This window comes from Grammomys surdaster, unplaced genomic scaffold (assembly GCF_004785775.1).
Source record: "Grammomys surdaster isolate TR1022 unplaced genomic scaffold, NIH_TR_1.0 126113, whole genome shotgun sequence".
Classification (NCBI taxonomy): Eukaryota; Metazoa; Chordata; class Mammalia; order Rodentia; family Muridae; genus Grammomys; species Grammomys surdaster.
The window spans coordinates 1,333,379-1,350,800 of NW_021620921.1; the positions used below are offsets into that span (position 1 = coordinate 1,333,379).

At 43.9% G+C, this 17,422-nt stretch overlaps 1 protein-coding gene across 6 annotated transcripts in view; it reads right to left on the reverse strand.

Annotated features, from left to right (window-relative positions):
* The window catches only part of Mrap2 (melanocortin 2 receptor accessory protein 2), a 33,221-nt gene that overhangs the window by 5,336 nt on the left and 10,463 nt on the right, over positions 1 to 17,422 (reverse strand). For 5 of the 6 annotated variants that reach the window (XM_028756223.1, XM_028756225.1, XM_028756224.1 and 2 more), the window contains 2 exons: positions 9,719 to 9,852; positions 1,999 to 2,098 (listed from right to left, as the gene is read on the reverse strand). In XM_028756223.1, coding sequence (XP_028612056.1) covers positions 1,999 to 2,098; positions 9,719 to 9,851 — 233 coding nt within the window. In that variant the 5' untranslated portion in view covers position 9,852. Of the gene's footprint in view, positions 1 to 1,998; positions 2,099 to 9,718; positions 9,853 to 11,215; positions 11,332 to 17,422 lie in introns of those variants that run through there. The other variant, XM_028756226.1, reaches the window with a different exon arrangement.

Sequence of the window (17,422 nt, forward strand, 5' to 3'; positions counted from 1 at the left end):
AAGATACCAGCTTTATACCTGGATCTCTGCCTCCAAACCTCTGCTTTCTTGAGCCCACAGACACCTGGCTCTCTTCTAGACAGGAAGCTGACCGTGATTCCCAGCCCTGAGATCAGGTGAGCATAGCTAGTTCTGAAGAATGAATGACAGAAGGAAAGGGTGGGTTCTACTCCCCATCTAAAGAACAGAAAGGTAGGAATCTGCATGCATGTTGTCATATCAACCAAGGAGCCTGAGGGGTGGGGCTGCAATGCTCTACCGCAGTGGTTCTCAACCTTCCTACTGCTGTGACCCTTTAATACAGCTCCTCATGTCGTGGTGACCCCAACCATAAGATTATCTGATAACTGTAATGGTGCTACTGTTATGAATTATAAATATTGGATATGCAGTATATCTGATATGCTACCCTGTAAAGAGGTACTTTGATACCCCCCTAAAAGGGTTGAGACCCACAGGTTGAGAACCCCTGCTCTAATGGAAGCTGCCTCTGTCCCTTACCACCCGTGTAAGTCACATCACTTGAGGATGATTCAGACTCTGTTGTGCTCTACTAACAAGCCCAGTGACTGCTCCGTCCCATAACCCAGCCTAACTCCATTAGTCCTTCTCAGCCAAATCTTAACATGGTCCGGACTCTGGGAAGTAGTATTGAAACTATGGTTCTGAGAGTTGATCCACTACCTTCCTGAGAGTAAACGACACTCCCCTTTCACTTTGTTCGAATTATGCAGGGTCCCAGGGAGTCCTGCTCTGTATCTGAGCATTGTTTAGAATGACTCCTTAAGGAAGTAGACTTAGGGATCTCAAAAAAACAAAACAAAACAAAAAAAAACGAAAAAAAATGCAAACATGCCCACTCTGCCCCTCCTCTGCTCCTCCTCTCTTTTCCCAGTACCCTGCCCCTGGTGTACATGTATAGAGAAATGTCATTCCAAAACTGGCTCATTCATACTCTATGAGCTTCAAAGGCTGCAGCTGCAGGGAGGAAGTCTTGTTTGGACGGTCATTGTTAGTCTAGAAAGGCACTCAGCTCCGTGAATGAAGCCCACCTACCTTAAAGTATGTAGATATAAGTAGTAACTTCATAAAAAAAAATACACGTACAGAAACGCCTAGAGTAGTGTTTAGTCAAATAGCTAGATATCGTGGCCTAGCTAGGTATATGTACAATGTTTTGCCTACTTGTATGTATCCAACATGCCTGCTGTCCAATGAGGCCAGAAGAAAGCATCAGATCCTCTGGAACTAGAGTTATAGGCAGTTGAGAGCAGCCATGCAGGTGCTGGGAATCAAACCAGGGTCTTCTCGAAGAGCAGTCAATGCTCTTAACCACTGAACCATCTCTCCAATGTTTATTTGTTTGTTTGTTTTACTTTATGTTTTCTTACTATTAAAAACTACACCATATGTTTGGATTTCCTAGACAATACTATGAAAATGCCCCTCATTTTTTTTTGTTGTTGTTGTTGTTGTTTGTATTTCAAGGATTTCTGTCTCTAGTTCCCAATATTTCAAGCAAACTGCGCAATGGGGTGAACAGTTCCCTTTCGCTGGGATCTTTGTTATAGCTGAAGTATGAAAATAAGAGCTGACAACAGTCAGGAGAAACCAAGTAGTGAGACACAGGCAGAGTACTGCTGCCAGGCTCAACTCTGTAAACACATCAGCGTTTGCATGCGATTTCTTCCATAGAAACGCTTTTTGGGAAAAGGAGAAAATCCATCTTAATTTCAATATAAAAATCAGATCTAGGGTTAGCATAAAGATGTTAGGAAAGGACCAAGAAGGCTGATTTCATGAGGGCAAAAAGCAGGATCTCTCCTACACAGCACCTGCATCTGGGTAGCAATCCACGCCCCGCCCACCTTCCCCTCCCCTGGGTCTGTCCAGCCCCATCACTGGTGCCCCGCCCACTTCCCCATCCGCTGGGTCAGCCCAGGCAGTTCTGGTTCCGGGTTCTAGTTCTCTATAAAGCACAGAGCAGCCCAGACTTACTCTTGGTGTGGGGCGCCTGTCTTCGTCAGCAAAGTCAGCACAAAAAACATGAAAATCACAAAGACCGCAAGGCCAACCCAGAATCCAATCACAATGGAATCTGCAAGACAGGTAAGGTGACATTAGTGTTTCACGTGGCTTGAGTTAGCTTACACATTTCAGGATTCTGAGCTTTCTGGAGATGCTAGAGTGCACAGACTATGACAAGAAGTCAGAAACATCGTGATGAGGGTGTGACGTCAGCTCACAGGTTATCCCACGCTTCAATCTTCTACTTTGCTACCTTTGATTAATTTTTTTTATCAGAGATATTTAAAATGAACTGACTTTACTACACTTCATTCCTGTTCATGTTGACACAATTCAGGTCTAGGTCAGTTTTTGGAGAGTACATATATAGATGGCCTCCTGACCACCACTAGCGAATGACTACCTTCTGCTCCCCCCACACACACACCCCACACTCCCACCCCACCGCACCCCCACCCCCCACAATGCTTTATGCCAGCTCTGACACTGAGGCAGGCAGATGAAATTTGCCACACAGGACACTTGGTGCCAGAGGCTGTGAAGGTATCCTGCGGGGCCGGCTTTTATCATTACAATGGCCATCCTTGTCTCCTAATTCACTCCTACTTTAAATCCCATTTTGTCTAGGGGACATCACATCCCTGTGTGTAGCTTTAGCTGCTGGCTACAGGTTCCTCACCCCAACACTTGAACAGACTTTCTCATCATTTTGAAGCTGGTGAAAGTCTGTCTGTCCCAAGGGTCCATGCTTCACACCACCACTTTGTCAAGCTGCCTCTGGTTTTCTTACCTAGCACACTCCTCCCTCTTTAAATCAGAGCACTCCCGGTTTTTGTTTTGTTTCTCTGAACGGGTCTTTCTTTGATCCAGTCTTGAGCAGTACTCAGGGCTGTAGGTGGTTTCTGATTTAAAGAGTTTTCTATTATAGAAGGTTTGAAAGCAATATGAACCTTCTAAAACCTGTACTTCAAACTTTCAACTTCAATCTTTTCCCCAGGTTTGCAAGGTACCACAAGCATGATAAAGAACAGCAAACTGTCTCTTCTAAAGGGCCACTCTGTTACAAAAGGAACAACGATACTATACGTGATACTCAGCTAGGCTCAGATGTTTACTAGGTTAGGTAAGTTAAACCATTTTCAACTTCCATATTTCCAGTTTATAGTAGGTTTATTGGGATATATACCATCGTAAGTCAAAGCTGAACAGCCTCTGTGTATGTGGCTGGGGCACAAGGATTACAGTCAGTTACAGAGCCTTGGACACACACACACACACACACACACAGAGTAGGGTAACACCCTGTTGCGGGGCAACAGGGCTGAGTCAGTCTGCATTTTCAATCTGATTTTCTTACCTAGACTTTAAAAGGTTTGCCCACTCAAGAATATAGTGAATATTAATAGAACTCACTCACTCCCCCACCTCTCTCTTCTCCCTCCCCCCTCCACCCACTCCATCACCCTTTTTTTTTCTTTTTCTTTCCCCCTCCCCTCAGTCTTCCTCCTCATGGCAGCTTCCCTGACCTGTTCCTTGGGACCAATGAACTCACCCAAGAGTGGTTTCCCAATAAAACTACGCTGGCTTAAAATGACTCATTTCACTGGTGAAGAAATAACTTATCAATGTGCATATATACAACACATTTTCTAAAGTAAAATTGACAATCTACTCTGCATAATTTATACTTGTCTATAACATATACTACTGACTAGACAGACATTTGAGATAGTATATTTAGCACTCTGGATAAAAAAAATTAATGTCTCATTCCTAGTATCTTAATTCCAAGTGCTAAAGAAACAGGAATTTCTTTAGAGCTTGGTTTTTAATATAATGGAAATAAGCCATGAAAGTAAGGGGTGCGTGGAGGGGGATCTTCAGGCTGGTTCAGCAGGGAAAAGCATTTGTGGAGAAAGCCTGACATTCTAAGTTTTCGTCTCAGAACCCTTCAAAGCTGGCATGAGAGATCGATCCAACTACACAAAGTTGTGGCTACATGAATGCTAAGACATCTGTGTGCACCCACCCACACATCATACACACAAAAACATACAATAACAATAAATAAAATTAAAAGACAAAACGTGAATCACCAAAAACACACATATTCAAAGACAGCTGACTTGAAATTGTAAATCTCAATTATCTGGGCATGTGCTATGACGAAATGGTGTACAGTTATCTCCAAGTCTATGCTCTGTACTGTAGCAACTGCTTTATAGAAAAAGCCAACTCTAAAGCTATACACCCACGTCATGTTTCAGCCCTACTGTGATGAATGGCGTTTCCAGACCTGTTTATTGAGAAGGTCTCTCCTGCAAACCTCCCTTTGCTTAATAAGCCTTCCCAACGACTTAAAAGGAAGAGCTGAGACGCTGCCTTGCGGTTTCATCTCTACTAAAATGCTTCTGTGAGATCCTGATACATCTTAAAGCAACCCTCTCCTCTTCCACATTCAGGCTGTCTTTAGAATCCCGCCTTAAGGATTTAAAATGACCAATAAAATTGTATGTTAGCATATATAAGAGACAGAAGACGAAATTCATGTACTGCATTTCACTGTGTTGGTTTCTCTGGGTGTTTGTGTGTAAGAAGCGTTTGACTGGGATTGCTACTGTAATTAAAAGCTGATTTCCCAGAGAGGCCTCAGTACCCAGTCTCTTTGTTCAGATTCTACAACAGCAGCTTTTAGCTTTCGTAGGAATGGTGGACTGGTCCCCAGCATGCTTCCTCCTTCCTAAGCAGGGAGTGGGCAGAGCGGGAGGAGGGGGATGCTGAGACTAACTGTAACACAGGAGCAGAGACTGCTGGTACTCTTTATGAACATCCTACAGTCCCGCATCTCTAAAACCTTGGGGTTAACCCTGCTTCTGAGGCCACAGCTTCACTAGTAGCCTCTCCTGGGCCCTCTTCAGGACTCTGAACCTCATGCTGCCAAGCCTGTTTCTCTCCATGACCTAACCTGAGGTTTTCACCTCAGCTGAGGGTGCACTCTCCCCAATGCCTCCCTTGAGCTTTCTTTGTGGGAGACTCCAACCCTACCCCACAGTACCAAGCCTCGGGCTTTTTCATTGATCCTTCCATGTCTTCAAAAACCACTCCCTTATGAGGGACTTACACAGTATCAAGTTCAGGTGCCAACTTGGACTTAGCCTTGGACCCTGTGAGCCACAGCCTCTGTGGGCTGACCATGAGGAAATCTTCCCAGATTTTACCTCAATGATCCCAGTCTCAGTCACGGCTGATTTTTATTAGCTCCAGCTAACCTTCGTCCATTTTCCCAATACAACAAAGGTTTCACTTCCATGGTCTTAATTCAGATGCATCACACAAACAGCTCAGTAGAGTCTTTGCTTCCCTCTGAAACTTCAAAATCCAGACCTCCATTATGTGCCCTGTGCTCTGCATTACTTTCTGAGTTCCCAAGATAGCGCTCTGAGCTCTGAGCACTCAATGGCTTTTTTAACCCAAAGTTCCAAAATTCTCCTCTGCAGTCCTCCAAAATACAGTCAGACCCAAAACAGCACTCCTCAATTTTCCCAGTACCAATTTTTCTGCTAGTGTCCTCCCAACCCCAACCCCCATGATAAACACTGACTAAAACCGACTTGGGGAAGGATGGTTATTTTACTTTATATGTTGCAGTCCAACATCAGGGGAAGTCAAGGCAAGAATCTAAGAACTCAGAACCTGGAGGTAGAAACTGATGCAGAAGCCAGAGGAGGAACACTGCTTACAGGCTTGCTGGAGGCCACCTGTCAGGGGTGGCACCACCCACAGTGAGCTGGCCCCTCCCACATCAATCATTAATCAGGAAAATGCCCTGCGGACTTGCCCACAGGCCAACTATAATGGAGGCGAGTCCTCGATTGAGGTTCCTTCTCCTCAGGTGACTCTATACACACACACACACACACACACACACCAGTTTCCAATTCACATCCACTCACCAGCCTCTTAGCCTTGAAAGACATTAAAACCTTCATCCTTCTCCCCATGCCTTCTTGGATGTATGGTTAGTATGTTAATTCTGCGGGTACAAAACTGAGTTCTGATGTTCCTCACTTCTGAGACTCACCTTTCCCTTATACTTCTTCATCCCAGTTAATGGCAACTGCATTCTCTCAGTCACTCTGGTCCCAAAGCTTCAAAGCAACCTTGCTTGTTCTCTTAAGCCCATGGTAAGCCATGGACAATCTAGAGACCCCACGTCTATAAACATCTGAAATGCACGTGGTTCTTGCCAGTCTGCCTTAGCCTGCACTTTGGTACCTCAATGACTATGATAAGGAGTCCCTCACTGGTCCTTGAGGCAAAGGCTATCCCTCTGTTTCAAACCTTGTACAGACTTCTCAGAGATAAGCCAATAGTCTCAGCCTAATCTCTATGCCCTCCCCTGACCTCTGTGCCCCACCTCGATTTCTATGCACCACCCCTTGTGTCCTGCTCTCCTTGACATCTCTACACTTGGTTTCGGCCACTCTGTATGGAATTCATTCCCCTGTCGCTAGGATGATCTCGGTTTTCCTTGCATGGTCTAGTTCATTCCATCCATGAGACACTTACTGCCATGGTCTTCCCTCAGACATGGGCTCAATCTCAATGAACCTCCAGATCATTCTCTCAGATCTCTCCCTTCCAGTAAGGCCTTCCATGGATAGCCACAAATCCAAGCTGTTGGAGGTGCCTTTGAATTTTCAGCTCACTGCTGTCTCTCCAGCACTTAACATGATACCGTGTATCATAGGGGCCTAGGAAATATGCCGAAGTCATAAATGAATAGTTTCCACTCTAAGTAGCAACCATGATTTCTGTAGGTTGAAGAGCTTCATTTGCGGAGCCAGCTGCCCTTGCCAAATGTGGTACAAATAAGGGGAGTTAACCATAATGGCCAGACTTGCTCACAATATACATTTCTTCTGAAAATGCTCTGTTGCTATTCTATTTGCCAGACTAGCTTAATAGGTTGCCTAGTAAAACAGCATGCCATATTAAAGGGTCACTGGTTTATTTAAATGGAAGTCCAGGAGCTGGAGAGATGGCTCAGCCACTAAGAGCTCATGTTCTTGCGGAGGACCAGGTTCTGATTCCCAGCACCCATATGATGGCTCACATTTGTCTGTAACTTCAGTCACACGTGACTTGACGCCCTCCTCTGGTCTCTGTGGTCACTAGGCACACATGACATATGGAAGTAGGAGCAGACAAAACACTAATACACACAACATAAAAATAATAAAATGAAAGACTGTACAGATGTTCACATTCCCATGGTTGACATTTCTGGGGCTTTTTACTTTCCTGTATATGGAGGGAACATGTCTTTTTATGTTCAGTTCCCCTCTCAGGCTCATACACTGTCAGGTTCTGTCTCTAGAGCCTTTACCTTGGTAAGATTTCTTACACCGGAACAGTGAATATTCACCTGGATTTTTTCATTATTTTCCCAATGTTAGTGTTGAAACAAAAGCATTCTCATTAACATTACAGTCATTAAATTAAGTATGCAATGTGCCACAGCTCTGCCTTGGTTTTTAAAGGAAGTTCTTTTTTCAAACAATAATCCTTTCTATAACAACAACAACAACAACAAAAATGGTCAAAAGAGAGCTTCTTTGGTAGTCTCTGGAAACACACCAATGGAAATTACAGAGGCAGGCTGTCTGTGGAGCCCCCTCAGACCAAGAGAAAGAGGCAGGAGCAGGCTGACATGTCCCAGATAGAAAGGCTCACATCACAGAGAACAGTATGGCTCTCGGCCAGTCTCTCCCATTTCCACCAAAATTCAGAACAGACAAGTGTCCTTTCCTAGAGGTTATCCCATTAAAAACAACAGATTAAAGAACTTAGTGAGTTTAGGAGGGTGATTTCATACTCAGACCACAAGATCCTTCATCAGATAATTCATGACAGCCTATCCTAAGAGGTTTGTGCCCTCTCTTTTCATCCCCATAAATACTGAACAGATGTCAACAACGGAAGGAGAAAAGCATTTCATTATTACTGCAAGTGTGAAGGATATGTGATTTAGCTAGTGGCTTTGCTTAACAAAACAAATGTAAAGATCCCTCCTTGCAGCAAATGGGTGCTGCTACATATTACTGTAACATATCGATGCTGCCAACAGGAAAGGGAAGGAGGGAGGGAGGAAGGGAGAGAGGGAGGGAGAGAGGGACGGACAGAGGGAGAAAGGAAGCATGACTGTACTATTCAATGTTCCACTTGATCTGGACCACTTAAGAGCCTAAAATGAAGGGCTGGAGAGATGGCTCAGCAGTTAAGAACACTCAGTGCCCCTGTAAAGGACCCCGGTTAATTTCCCTGATGAAGTAATAACTACCTATAACTCCAGTTCCAGGGGAACTGATTTCCTCTTCTGGCCTCTGAAGGAACCACCTACCTTCACACAAATGCACGCACGCACCCACACACACACACACACAAATCAATGAATCATAACAAGTCTAAAATGTTTGCAGTGTCTGTGTATTCAACTGGGAACAACTGGACAATGCAGACATGTTACAGCATGACCCAGAGTGGGCCACAGTGCATTGTCTAATATCAATTCTGCCTCCCCAAAACAGGATGCTTCATGTGAGCCAGAAAGCACTGGGCTGGAGCAGAGCGAAACAGTAACCTTTCACAGAACGCCATGGTTTCGCAGCAGATCAATAATCACCCAATTCCCTGCATCATAACCGATGCCTATGATGGCCTCTATGGCCTCTGATGGGAGGCTGTCCTCATCTGTCTCTGTGAGCAATGCTCTTCACAAATCTAGAATTTCAACAGGATTTTTGAAATGCTTTCTAATATTTATTTTATGTGTATTGGTATTTACCGTGTGTGTGTGTGTGTGTGTGTGTGTGTGTGTGTGTGTGTGTGTGTCTACCAACTGTGTAGAGTACTCATGAAGGTAAGAAGAGGTTTTTGTATCCTTTGTAGCTGGGGTTACAGATGATTGTGAGCAACCATATGGGTGTTAGAAATAAAACCAGTGCTTTAAGGACTGAGCTGTCTCTTCATCCTTCCGGTGGGTTTGTAAATGGTATTACTGGCTATTACAAGTGGAGAGTATTTATGGAATCGCTCTAGAGCCTATTTCTATACACATCTTGTTGTTGGTTTGTGGGTTTTTTTGTTTCTTTTGTTTGTGTGTTTTTGTTTTGTTGTTGTTGTTTTGCTTTGTTTGTTTATTTTTTTCTTTTTTCAAGACAGGGTTTCTCTGTGAAGCCTTGCCTGTCCTGGAACCAGGCTCTATAAACCAGGCTGGCCTCGAACTCACAGAGATTTGCCTACCTCTGCCTCCCAAGTGCTGGAATTAGCTAGACAGATCCACTGCCTGGCAGGACCTGGAATAGTTAATTCCTTCTTTAAAAATAATAAATAAATAAATAAATAAATAAATAAATAAATAAATATCTCTTTCTAAAGCTAAAACACATATTCACACTCGTCCACAGTAGTGTTTGTTGTTTTAAGTCCCCTTTGTAAATCAGAATTACCAATGCCCCCATATCATACCACCCCACAGAAACTAGCCAATGTGAAAGGGATGCTTTGTATTTAGAGATAGAAGAGTATTCTGTAAGAAGATAGGATGTTAGGAGAAAGCAGTCACAGGGGACTTGACAGGTTAATACAAACGGAGGACAGTTACCCCAAGGAGTGGCACAAGCCTTACATTTATGAGCCTTCAGTCCTTCGAAGGAAACCGGTCCGATCTCATAGTATTCATATTCCCAGGTGTAGTCGGGGTTAGATGGTGACTGTGGGGATGTCCTGTTAGAAGCCAACCTCTGGGCAGACATCTCCATCCTGCACAAAAGGAGAAAGGCAAGTGCAGAATTCGTCAGTTCATTCACAGATGTACAGCTACCCTGACTGATCTTGGATGCATTCATGCGTTTGGGATCAAAGAGCCCCTCGCTCTTACCACTAGGTCACCAGCTGCCCACCCCCTATACCATGTAGCCTTTATTTTCTTCCATTTCCTACGAGACTACAGTACATATTACATTAGACACTCTGTGTGTGCTGTGAACTATACTGAATGCTTGGCATGCAATCAATGTGAACTCCTGGGAGATGAACAGGGAAAGGGAAAGAAGAGACTATGTCAGAACCTCTGAGACTGTACATCTGCCTCACCACCTAGACCTGTGTGGAATAAGTAACATCAGTGTCAGAACTGAACTGCCAGTGTGTCTGTCTCGGGCACACTGTGTAGCAATGCAGATGTACAACCCAGATGTCAGGAAACGGAGTAAAAGGAGGACGGGAACTCCGTGAGGAAGATCCTCAGGAGAAGCCCATTCGCTTTTGCTTACTTCCAGAGGAAGCCATACTTTCAAGATTTCCCAAATAACTTCTTTGTCTATTGGGTTATTTTAAGTATCTTCTTTGGGAGATGTTAGAATGTGTGCTTGGGATAATTACAGCCTATGTGTGATTACCGCATGTAATTACATCTAATGTAAGTGTGACTCCCTGCTAGGACAGAACGACAACGTTATATAGATCAGGACCCTACAAACAGATGGACAAACAGAAATCATTTAGGAGAAAGTTTTGATAAAACACTAATCAAAATCAAGATTCCCTGAGCAATCTCTACCACCGAACTTCTGTCTTTAAAATAACTCTCTGGAACTTTGGCTGCCTGCCAGGGTCTTAGAGTCACCCATAGCCAACTTTAGGATACAGCCACAGGGACAGCTAAGCAAAACCATTACCACCATTCTGGCCCAAGGCTTCTATCTCCCCTTTCATTGACTCATCTCTCCCAGTCCCTAGACCTGGGACCCACAGTGTTGAGGACTCAGAGTCAGCACAGAACACACCCAAACACCACATCCTCAGCACAAAAGAGACTTATTAATCCAGAGGGGACAAGCTGGGGGTTGCCTGTGGATCAGGGAAAGACAGCAGCAGGAGTCTCTGCAGGAGTGGTTTTAACAAGATAAAGGGGAGATCTGTGCTAGGATGAATTGGTAAGTCCTGATTGAACATGATAGCCAGTGTGGCCAAAGAATGAATTACTAGACCTTGATGCTTTGATAGCTGGACCTTGGAGTTTTAGTCAAACATAAGGAAGTGGCCAAATCAGGAAATAGACCTTGATGGCTAGCTTCCGGAATGTGATCTGTGGAGCAAAGGAAAGGGCAAGACCTGCCAGTGCCTAGTTTGTAATGCTGGTGAGAGAGCCCTTCACAAACTACCCAGTTCCACAATGTCCAAAAAGTAAAGTGCTGTGGCCCACAGATACCTGCCAGGGTCAGGAATTAAGTCACTCCCCTCAAGGTAGAAAGGCAGAGACAGAGATGTCAATACTTACATAGGAAAAAAAGGCTCCATAAACCAAAAGGACTGCTGACCTTCACATAAGTTAAATGTTCAATTACTCATCCCATGTCATCTTAAACTAATGTAAAACCATTACCACACGTGGTGATTAATCTGATCAACTTGACTGGATTTAGAATCACCATGGAAACAATTCTGGGTATAACTATGAAGATGTTTTCAGACAGGCTTAAGTGAGGAGGGATGACCCATCAACAATTAGGTGATGTTGGGCCATGGGTGGGGTCCCAGACTGAATAAAAAAGGAGAGGGCAAACCAGGCACTAGCATGGCTCTGTCTCTGCTTCCTAGCTGTGGATGCAGTGTGACAAGTGCCTCATGCTCCTGCCTGCCCGCCACCATGTCTTTCCTACCCTCCAACTCTGAGTTGGAATAAAGCTGGCTGTCCTTACTTTGTTTCCCTGGGTATTCTGTCACAGAACCAAGAAAAATAGCAGACGCAGAAGGTTGGTACCATAGAATGGGGCCTGCTGTCATAAACCTAGCCTTGTAGTTGTTCAGCATCTGAATCTCTATCCCGCTTCCTTCCCTCTCTCCCTCCTTCCTTCCCTCCCTCCCTCCCTCCCTCCCTCCCTCCCTCCCTCCCTCTCTCCCTCCCTCTCTCCCTCCCTCCCTTCCTCCCTCTTAGTTATCCCTTTTCACTCCAATGGTAGTTTCCAAACATAATCCCCCTCCCCAAACTGTCACTATATTTTTCTACCTTCTCTGCCATTACAGCTTTGGCTGATATCAGCTGCCTTCCTACTGACTGACTCTAAGTGGGGGCAACTTTCAGGGGCCTGATTCTTTCCCCTAACCACTGTTTTCTGCCTTAGGAGCTGTGTGCTGCCCTGACTGGCCCAGGCTCCAGCCAGCCAGCTCCACAGTTCCCAGTCACCAGACCAAGGCCAGCCATGTATGCTTACAAGCAGACATTTCAAACTTTCCAAATTGTCACCAATAACTTATTTTTTTTTATAACATATGTCACATATTTTGGGCCTTATCAAAAAAAAGTCCTGTGTTCCAATTTAATGTCATTTTTTTTTATTCAAAAAAGTCAATCTCAGGATTTCGAAAATGACCAACAACCAGCTTTTCTACTTCATAACAAAGTAATTCATGATTCAAGGCATCACTCTTACAGCTTTTGCTACAAACCTAATTTCGAAGGGAAAATCTTTTTTTAATAGATTGGCAAATTAAGTTGTTAATGTTACTAAGTCTCATGATGTTAACCAACAAAATAAACTGAAAAAAAATAGTAAGAAAAAAAAAACATTCCACAGATGGAACAAGACGCTTCTTAAAGGACTCTCAGTGAGCCCTGACTTTGACCTAAGCTAAGATGGCTGGAGGCACTGCTGGCGAGCCTGAGTGAGCTTCTGGTCTGAGTAAGTACATGAGGTATGTGGGACATGAAACAGTGCGTGTGACTATGTGTTCAGTGGTTGACAGCTACTTTGATTTGCTTCCGGTAACATTTACAAACACTAGCCAAAGAGATTATGTTCAATCAGAATGGGCAGCTGGCAGACTGGGATGTGTTTAAAACTGTTTGTGCTTTGTGCCTACGCTATATCTAAATGTCAAAAAATAAATTATTGATTTTTATAAATATTGGCCTGCTCATTCTAATATTTATAACTTATTTTATATGTTTTCCTTTTGGGAAAAACTACCTGCTGGGTAACCATCATCTCAACCACAGTCTTTAAATTGAACTACAAATGCCTTTCTTTTCAGCCACCTTCATGTCTTTAAAATACACTGTTTTAATCATTCTGATTTCAAGATGCCACATACGGAAGTGTTATTTCAAGCACAAAGGACAAAACTGAAAGGTTCTGACTGGATCACAATGGCTAATAGATCCGTACACTGGGAAATTCCTTCCTTGAGCCTCTGGTAGTTATTTCTCCCTCCTATAAGCCTGTCTTCCTGATTATTCAACCTCATCATTATCAAATAGAAGTTCAACTCTTAACCATGGGCCTCCAAAAGCTACATCTCGGGTAGGACTCAGCAAGTGGCTCCTGGCCAGTAGCCCTTCAACCATGGACATGTGTAAGTGTAGAGAGGAAAGAAGTTACAAGTCCCAAGCTAAAATTATCTAGGGCTATTTAGCTTTTTAATAGTCAATCCATTACCTTCTCTTGGTATTATTGTGCCTAAAACTATACACTGAAATTATCTCCAGAGACATATATAAAAATCCAGTTCTTTTAAGACTTACCTTCACACTCTAAGGCCTTTCCGACAGCCTTCCTTAACTCACCTTCAAATGTCAAATCCATACCCTTCCGAGTGCTGCCTCACCAACTTCACTCATTCTTCTTAACAAATTGAATCCAAAAGTTTCACAACTCTTCATCTACACAGGTTACTAAATATGTTTTTATTCTCAACTCCATAGCCTCTCCCTCCGTTCTGCAAAGTGATCTATCCAGAATGCTGTCAGTCATGCTACTTGGATTCGTGAACACACAGATACTGGACTACAACCCAGAGATCGACAACCAGTTACACATGGGATAAAAGGTGGGAGAGCTCAACCTAATTCCCCATGTCTATGTCCTTGTTCAGCTCAAAGCACTCAGACTTGAGTCGGCACCATGTGCCCCATGTCCTGCAACCCCTCCTGTCCTCTCAAGTCATTTTATGTATTTGTAAACGACAACAACAAAATCTGGCAATGTTGGATTATTATTAATGTTGTTTCTTTAAGACACTGGCTATTCTGCAGCCAGATCTCACAGCCCAAAGAAATCAGGCCCTGTCAGTCTCCTGAGGACATTGAAATATACAGGTCTCAACCGGAAAACGCAAACCTGAGGAGACCTGACCTCCATGGAGCCCTGGTTCCTAACAGATGGTAGCAATGACAGAGCAGTGTAAAGATGTATGTCCCTCCATCTCTGCAATCCTTGACCTTGAGTTATGACAAGTTCATGATGCCTTTAAGCCATGGGTTCCCCTGCACAACATTATAAAAGTCAGACATTCTCTTTGTTGCCAGGGATATGGGTCTTCCTGATGCTCACTCTAGGACCTGGGGTCCTTCCTAGAGACACAAGCAAGTGTTTCTGTGTTTTCTCAGAAATTCAATATGAAACCTGTCTCCTGAGGTGGTTGTCTCTCTCACACACCCACTGCTTCAGTCCTCACTTCTCCTCTATTTAACAAGGACGATATGAAGATGTGTACTTTGGCAAGGTGAGGCGGGTGAATATGGACAAAATTGTAGGCAGGGTAGCCAGTACGGATGTGTTATTAAACAGGTTACTGCAATTAAAGAGAAGTCAGACAACATCTGGAGGTATCAGGACATGGCAGCATCTTCCACATGATGGTTTGACAGGCATACAAAATAAAAGAGCAACAGGGTCATGGAGGCTTGGACCAAGGTTCCAGGTAGCGACTGAGGCCAAGAGAATAGAGCACGATCAGATTCCTTGTAAAGAGGCCCCGAGAGGCTACCGTATGAATCAGGAACGTAGATGTTTTAAGTCACAATGGAAATTCTCTCTCTCTCTCTCTCTCTCTCTCTCTCTCTCTCTCTCTCTCTCTGCCTCTACTACCTCCTGGCTCCCCTCCCCATGCCCTGAATAAACTCTGTTCTATGCTATATGGTTGTGTGGCTAGTCCCTCAGGGGGAAGAGATGCCTCAGCATGGGCCTGCTGAGACATCCCCTTCCATCATTGGTCCCCTTTCCTTCAGTGGTTAACCAATTTATGTGTTCTGGGCAAAGGAAGAAAATTAAAAGTAACACATATGGGATGTTGCTTAGCAATCACCTACCATGTGTGAAAGTCCTGGACTCAAATCTCCAGAGCATCAAAAAGGAAGAAAAGACAATTTGGAGAGAAATTATTTATAATAAAAATAGTTCAAATGCTGACCATTTGGATGTTTAAAAGCTGTAATTATCAGCGTTTACATCTCAGGATTCCTGCTACTTAGCTGACTTACCAACTTAGAAATATGGTAATGACGGTTTCTTTTTAAAGCCACTATGATTCGGTATCCTTTGATCAATGCAAATTGGCACTGAAGCCAGTGAAATAAATAGAATGGAGGGAGACAAAAAGATAATGATAAGTACATGAAACAAAGTTCCTCCCCTCTAAGCCGCACACTACAAACACACAGCTGCCCTCCCCGCAGCCCGGCAGCCCAGCAGCAGGTACACAGCAGAGACCAACAGGATTAAACAGCCACCTGGTACTCTCACAGGGCCTCAGGCTGCCAGCTGTCTGGTGTCAGAAAGCCCACTGTAGACAACACATTTGTACGAATGTTTCTTTTCTCCTGTACACTATTTGCTTTTGCCTAAATAAGCTATTTAGGGATAAATCAGTCAACCCTATTACTTTCATGTGCTATGATCCTAAAAGAAAGAATTTATGACAGGAGAAGAAGCAGAGACCTAGCATATCAGACCAGGTGGTGAATGATACCAGAATCAGACCTGATGTCCTGCAGGAAAGCAGAAGGAAAAGAAGCCCGGTGCCTTTTCCTACCCAGCCAGCTACAGTTGTAGAAGTTATCAGGAAAAAAAAGTGGGGGAAGGGTGTCTTGTTTTCACTGTCTGTCTCCTTTTTGTTTTTGACTTCCAAAGGTAAACTTGAGGACAGAACCTGTGGTCTGGTTTAAAAGCCATCTGGTACCCTTGGAAAAGTCCAGTAGGCAAAGCTTTTTCCATCCATGTCCCAGGGTAGGTGTTTAGGACGTGAGGACAAACAAGTAGAAGACAGCTAAAGCAGCATTTTAATTTGCCTGCTATAGACGCCCAGGGCTGTCTCTGAGCTTGGCTGAAAAGAAAGCTGGACCTGTTGGCTGTTTGGAAGTTACTATCTTGTCTGTCTGTCTTCGAAGCTGGCTGGTTCCGGGGTAGTGACACCCTGACACCAGGACTCACACCAGGGAGCTAAATAAGGTGGTAGTGCTCTCTGAATATACAAACAGGGATCGATCAGGAGGTGTCCAAGTTGGTACCCTGCTGCTCTAGGTATTTAATGTAGGTCAGATTGCCCGTTCGCCATTAGAGTCTTTAAAAATAACCTTGCTGATGGGAAACACATCCAAACAAGCTTCCTGGAGTGGCAGAGAGATGAATTGTTCTTTTAAGCAGCAGAAAGCACTGTTGACAACGAAGGCAGTAACAACAATTAGGACTACACCTTAAAACCACACTGGAAAAGGGGTTAGCTTTTTCAGATGCACCCAGGTAGTTCCAGAATAACCCATGGTGTGAAACGGTGCTTAGCAGGCTCCAGATACCTTTCCATGCTCGCAGTGAAAACCATCCATCCCTTCTTCCTCCTCCCACACCATAACACTTTTTCATTAGCTCCTCTGACTCTTCCAGCCCCCAAACTAGCTCCCCTTGCCTCTCCTGGGCATTCCTTTCTTTCTTAAGAGCAAGCATGTCTCCCCATCTTCCAAACATGCATCTTCCCTGATGAATCAAACCAAGAAAAGGGGCTCATTATGTCTACCCTTCTACTATGAAGATGCTTACACCAACAGGCCAGTTAGATAACCTTCATTTTCATGTTAATGTAAACATCTGTGTCTTCTAATAGTCTTAGGTGACCCCTATGAAAGGGTCACCAAAGGGGTCAGGACTCTCAGGTTAAGAACTACCTGTCAAGTTTTATGCCATCTCCTGCTGTTTAACAGAAAACATTCTACACTGTGACTGACAACAAACACGTTTTCAGAATGTACCTTAGGCTCTGCCTCTGTTTGCCAGGGTACAGCTGGGACTGGTTTCAGAGCATGTGCACGCGCGCGTGCACACACACACACACACACACACCATGTGTTCACATAAAAAATAATAAAGTTTTCTTTAAATAAAAATGGACTAAGATAGCTCACAGGCCTGGGTCATAGACATGCTGTATGCGCTATGGAATCTCATGATGTATACTTTACAAAGTTATAGTTCTCTTCTTTCAACCCTGAACATGAGAGTAAAATCATAAGCCTTCATTCTAATAGAGACTTTAGAAGCACATCAAAAGGGAAGCCGTG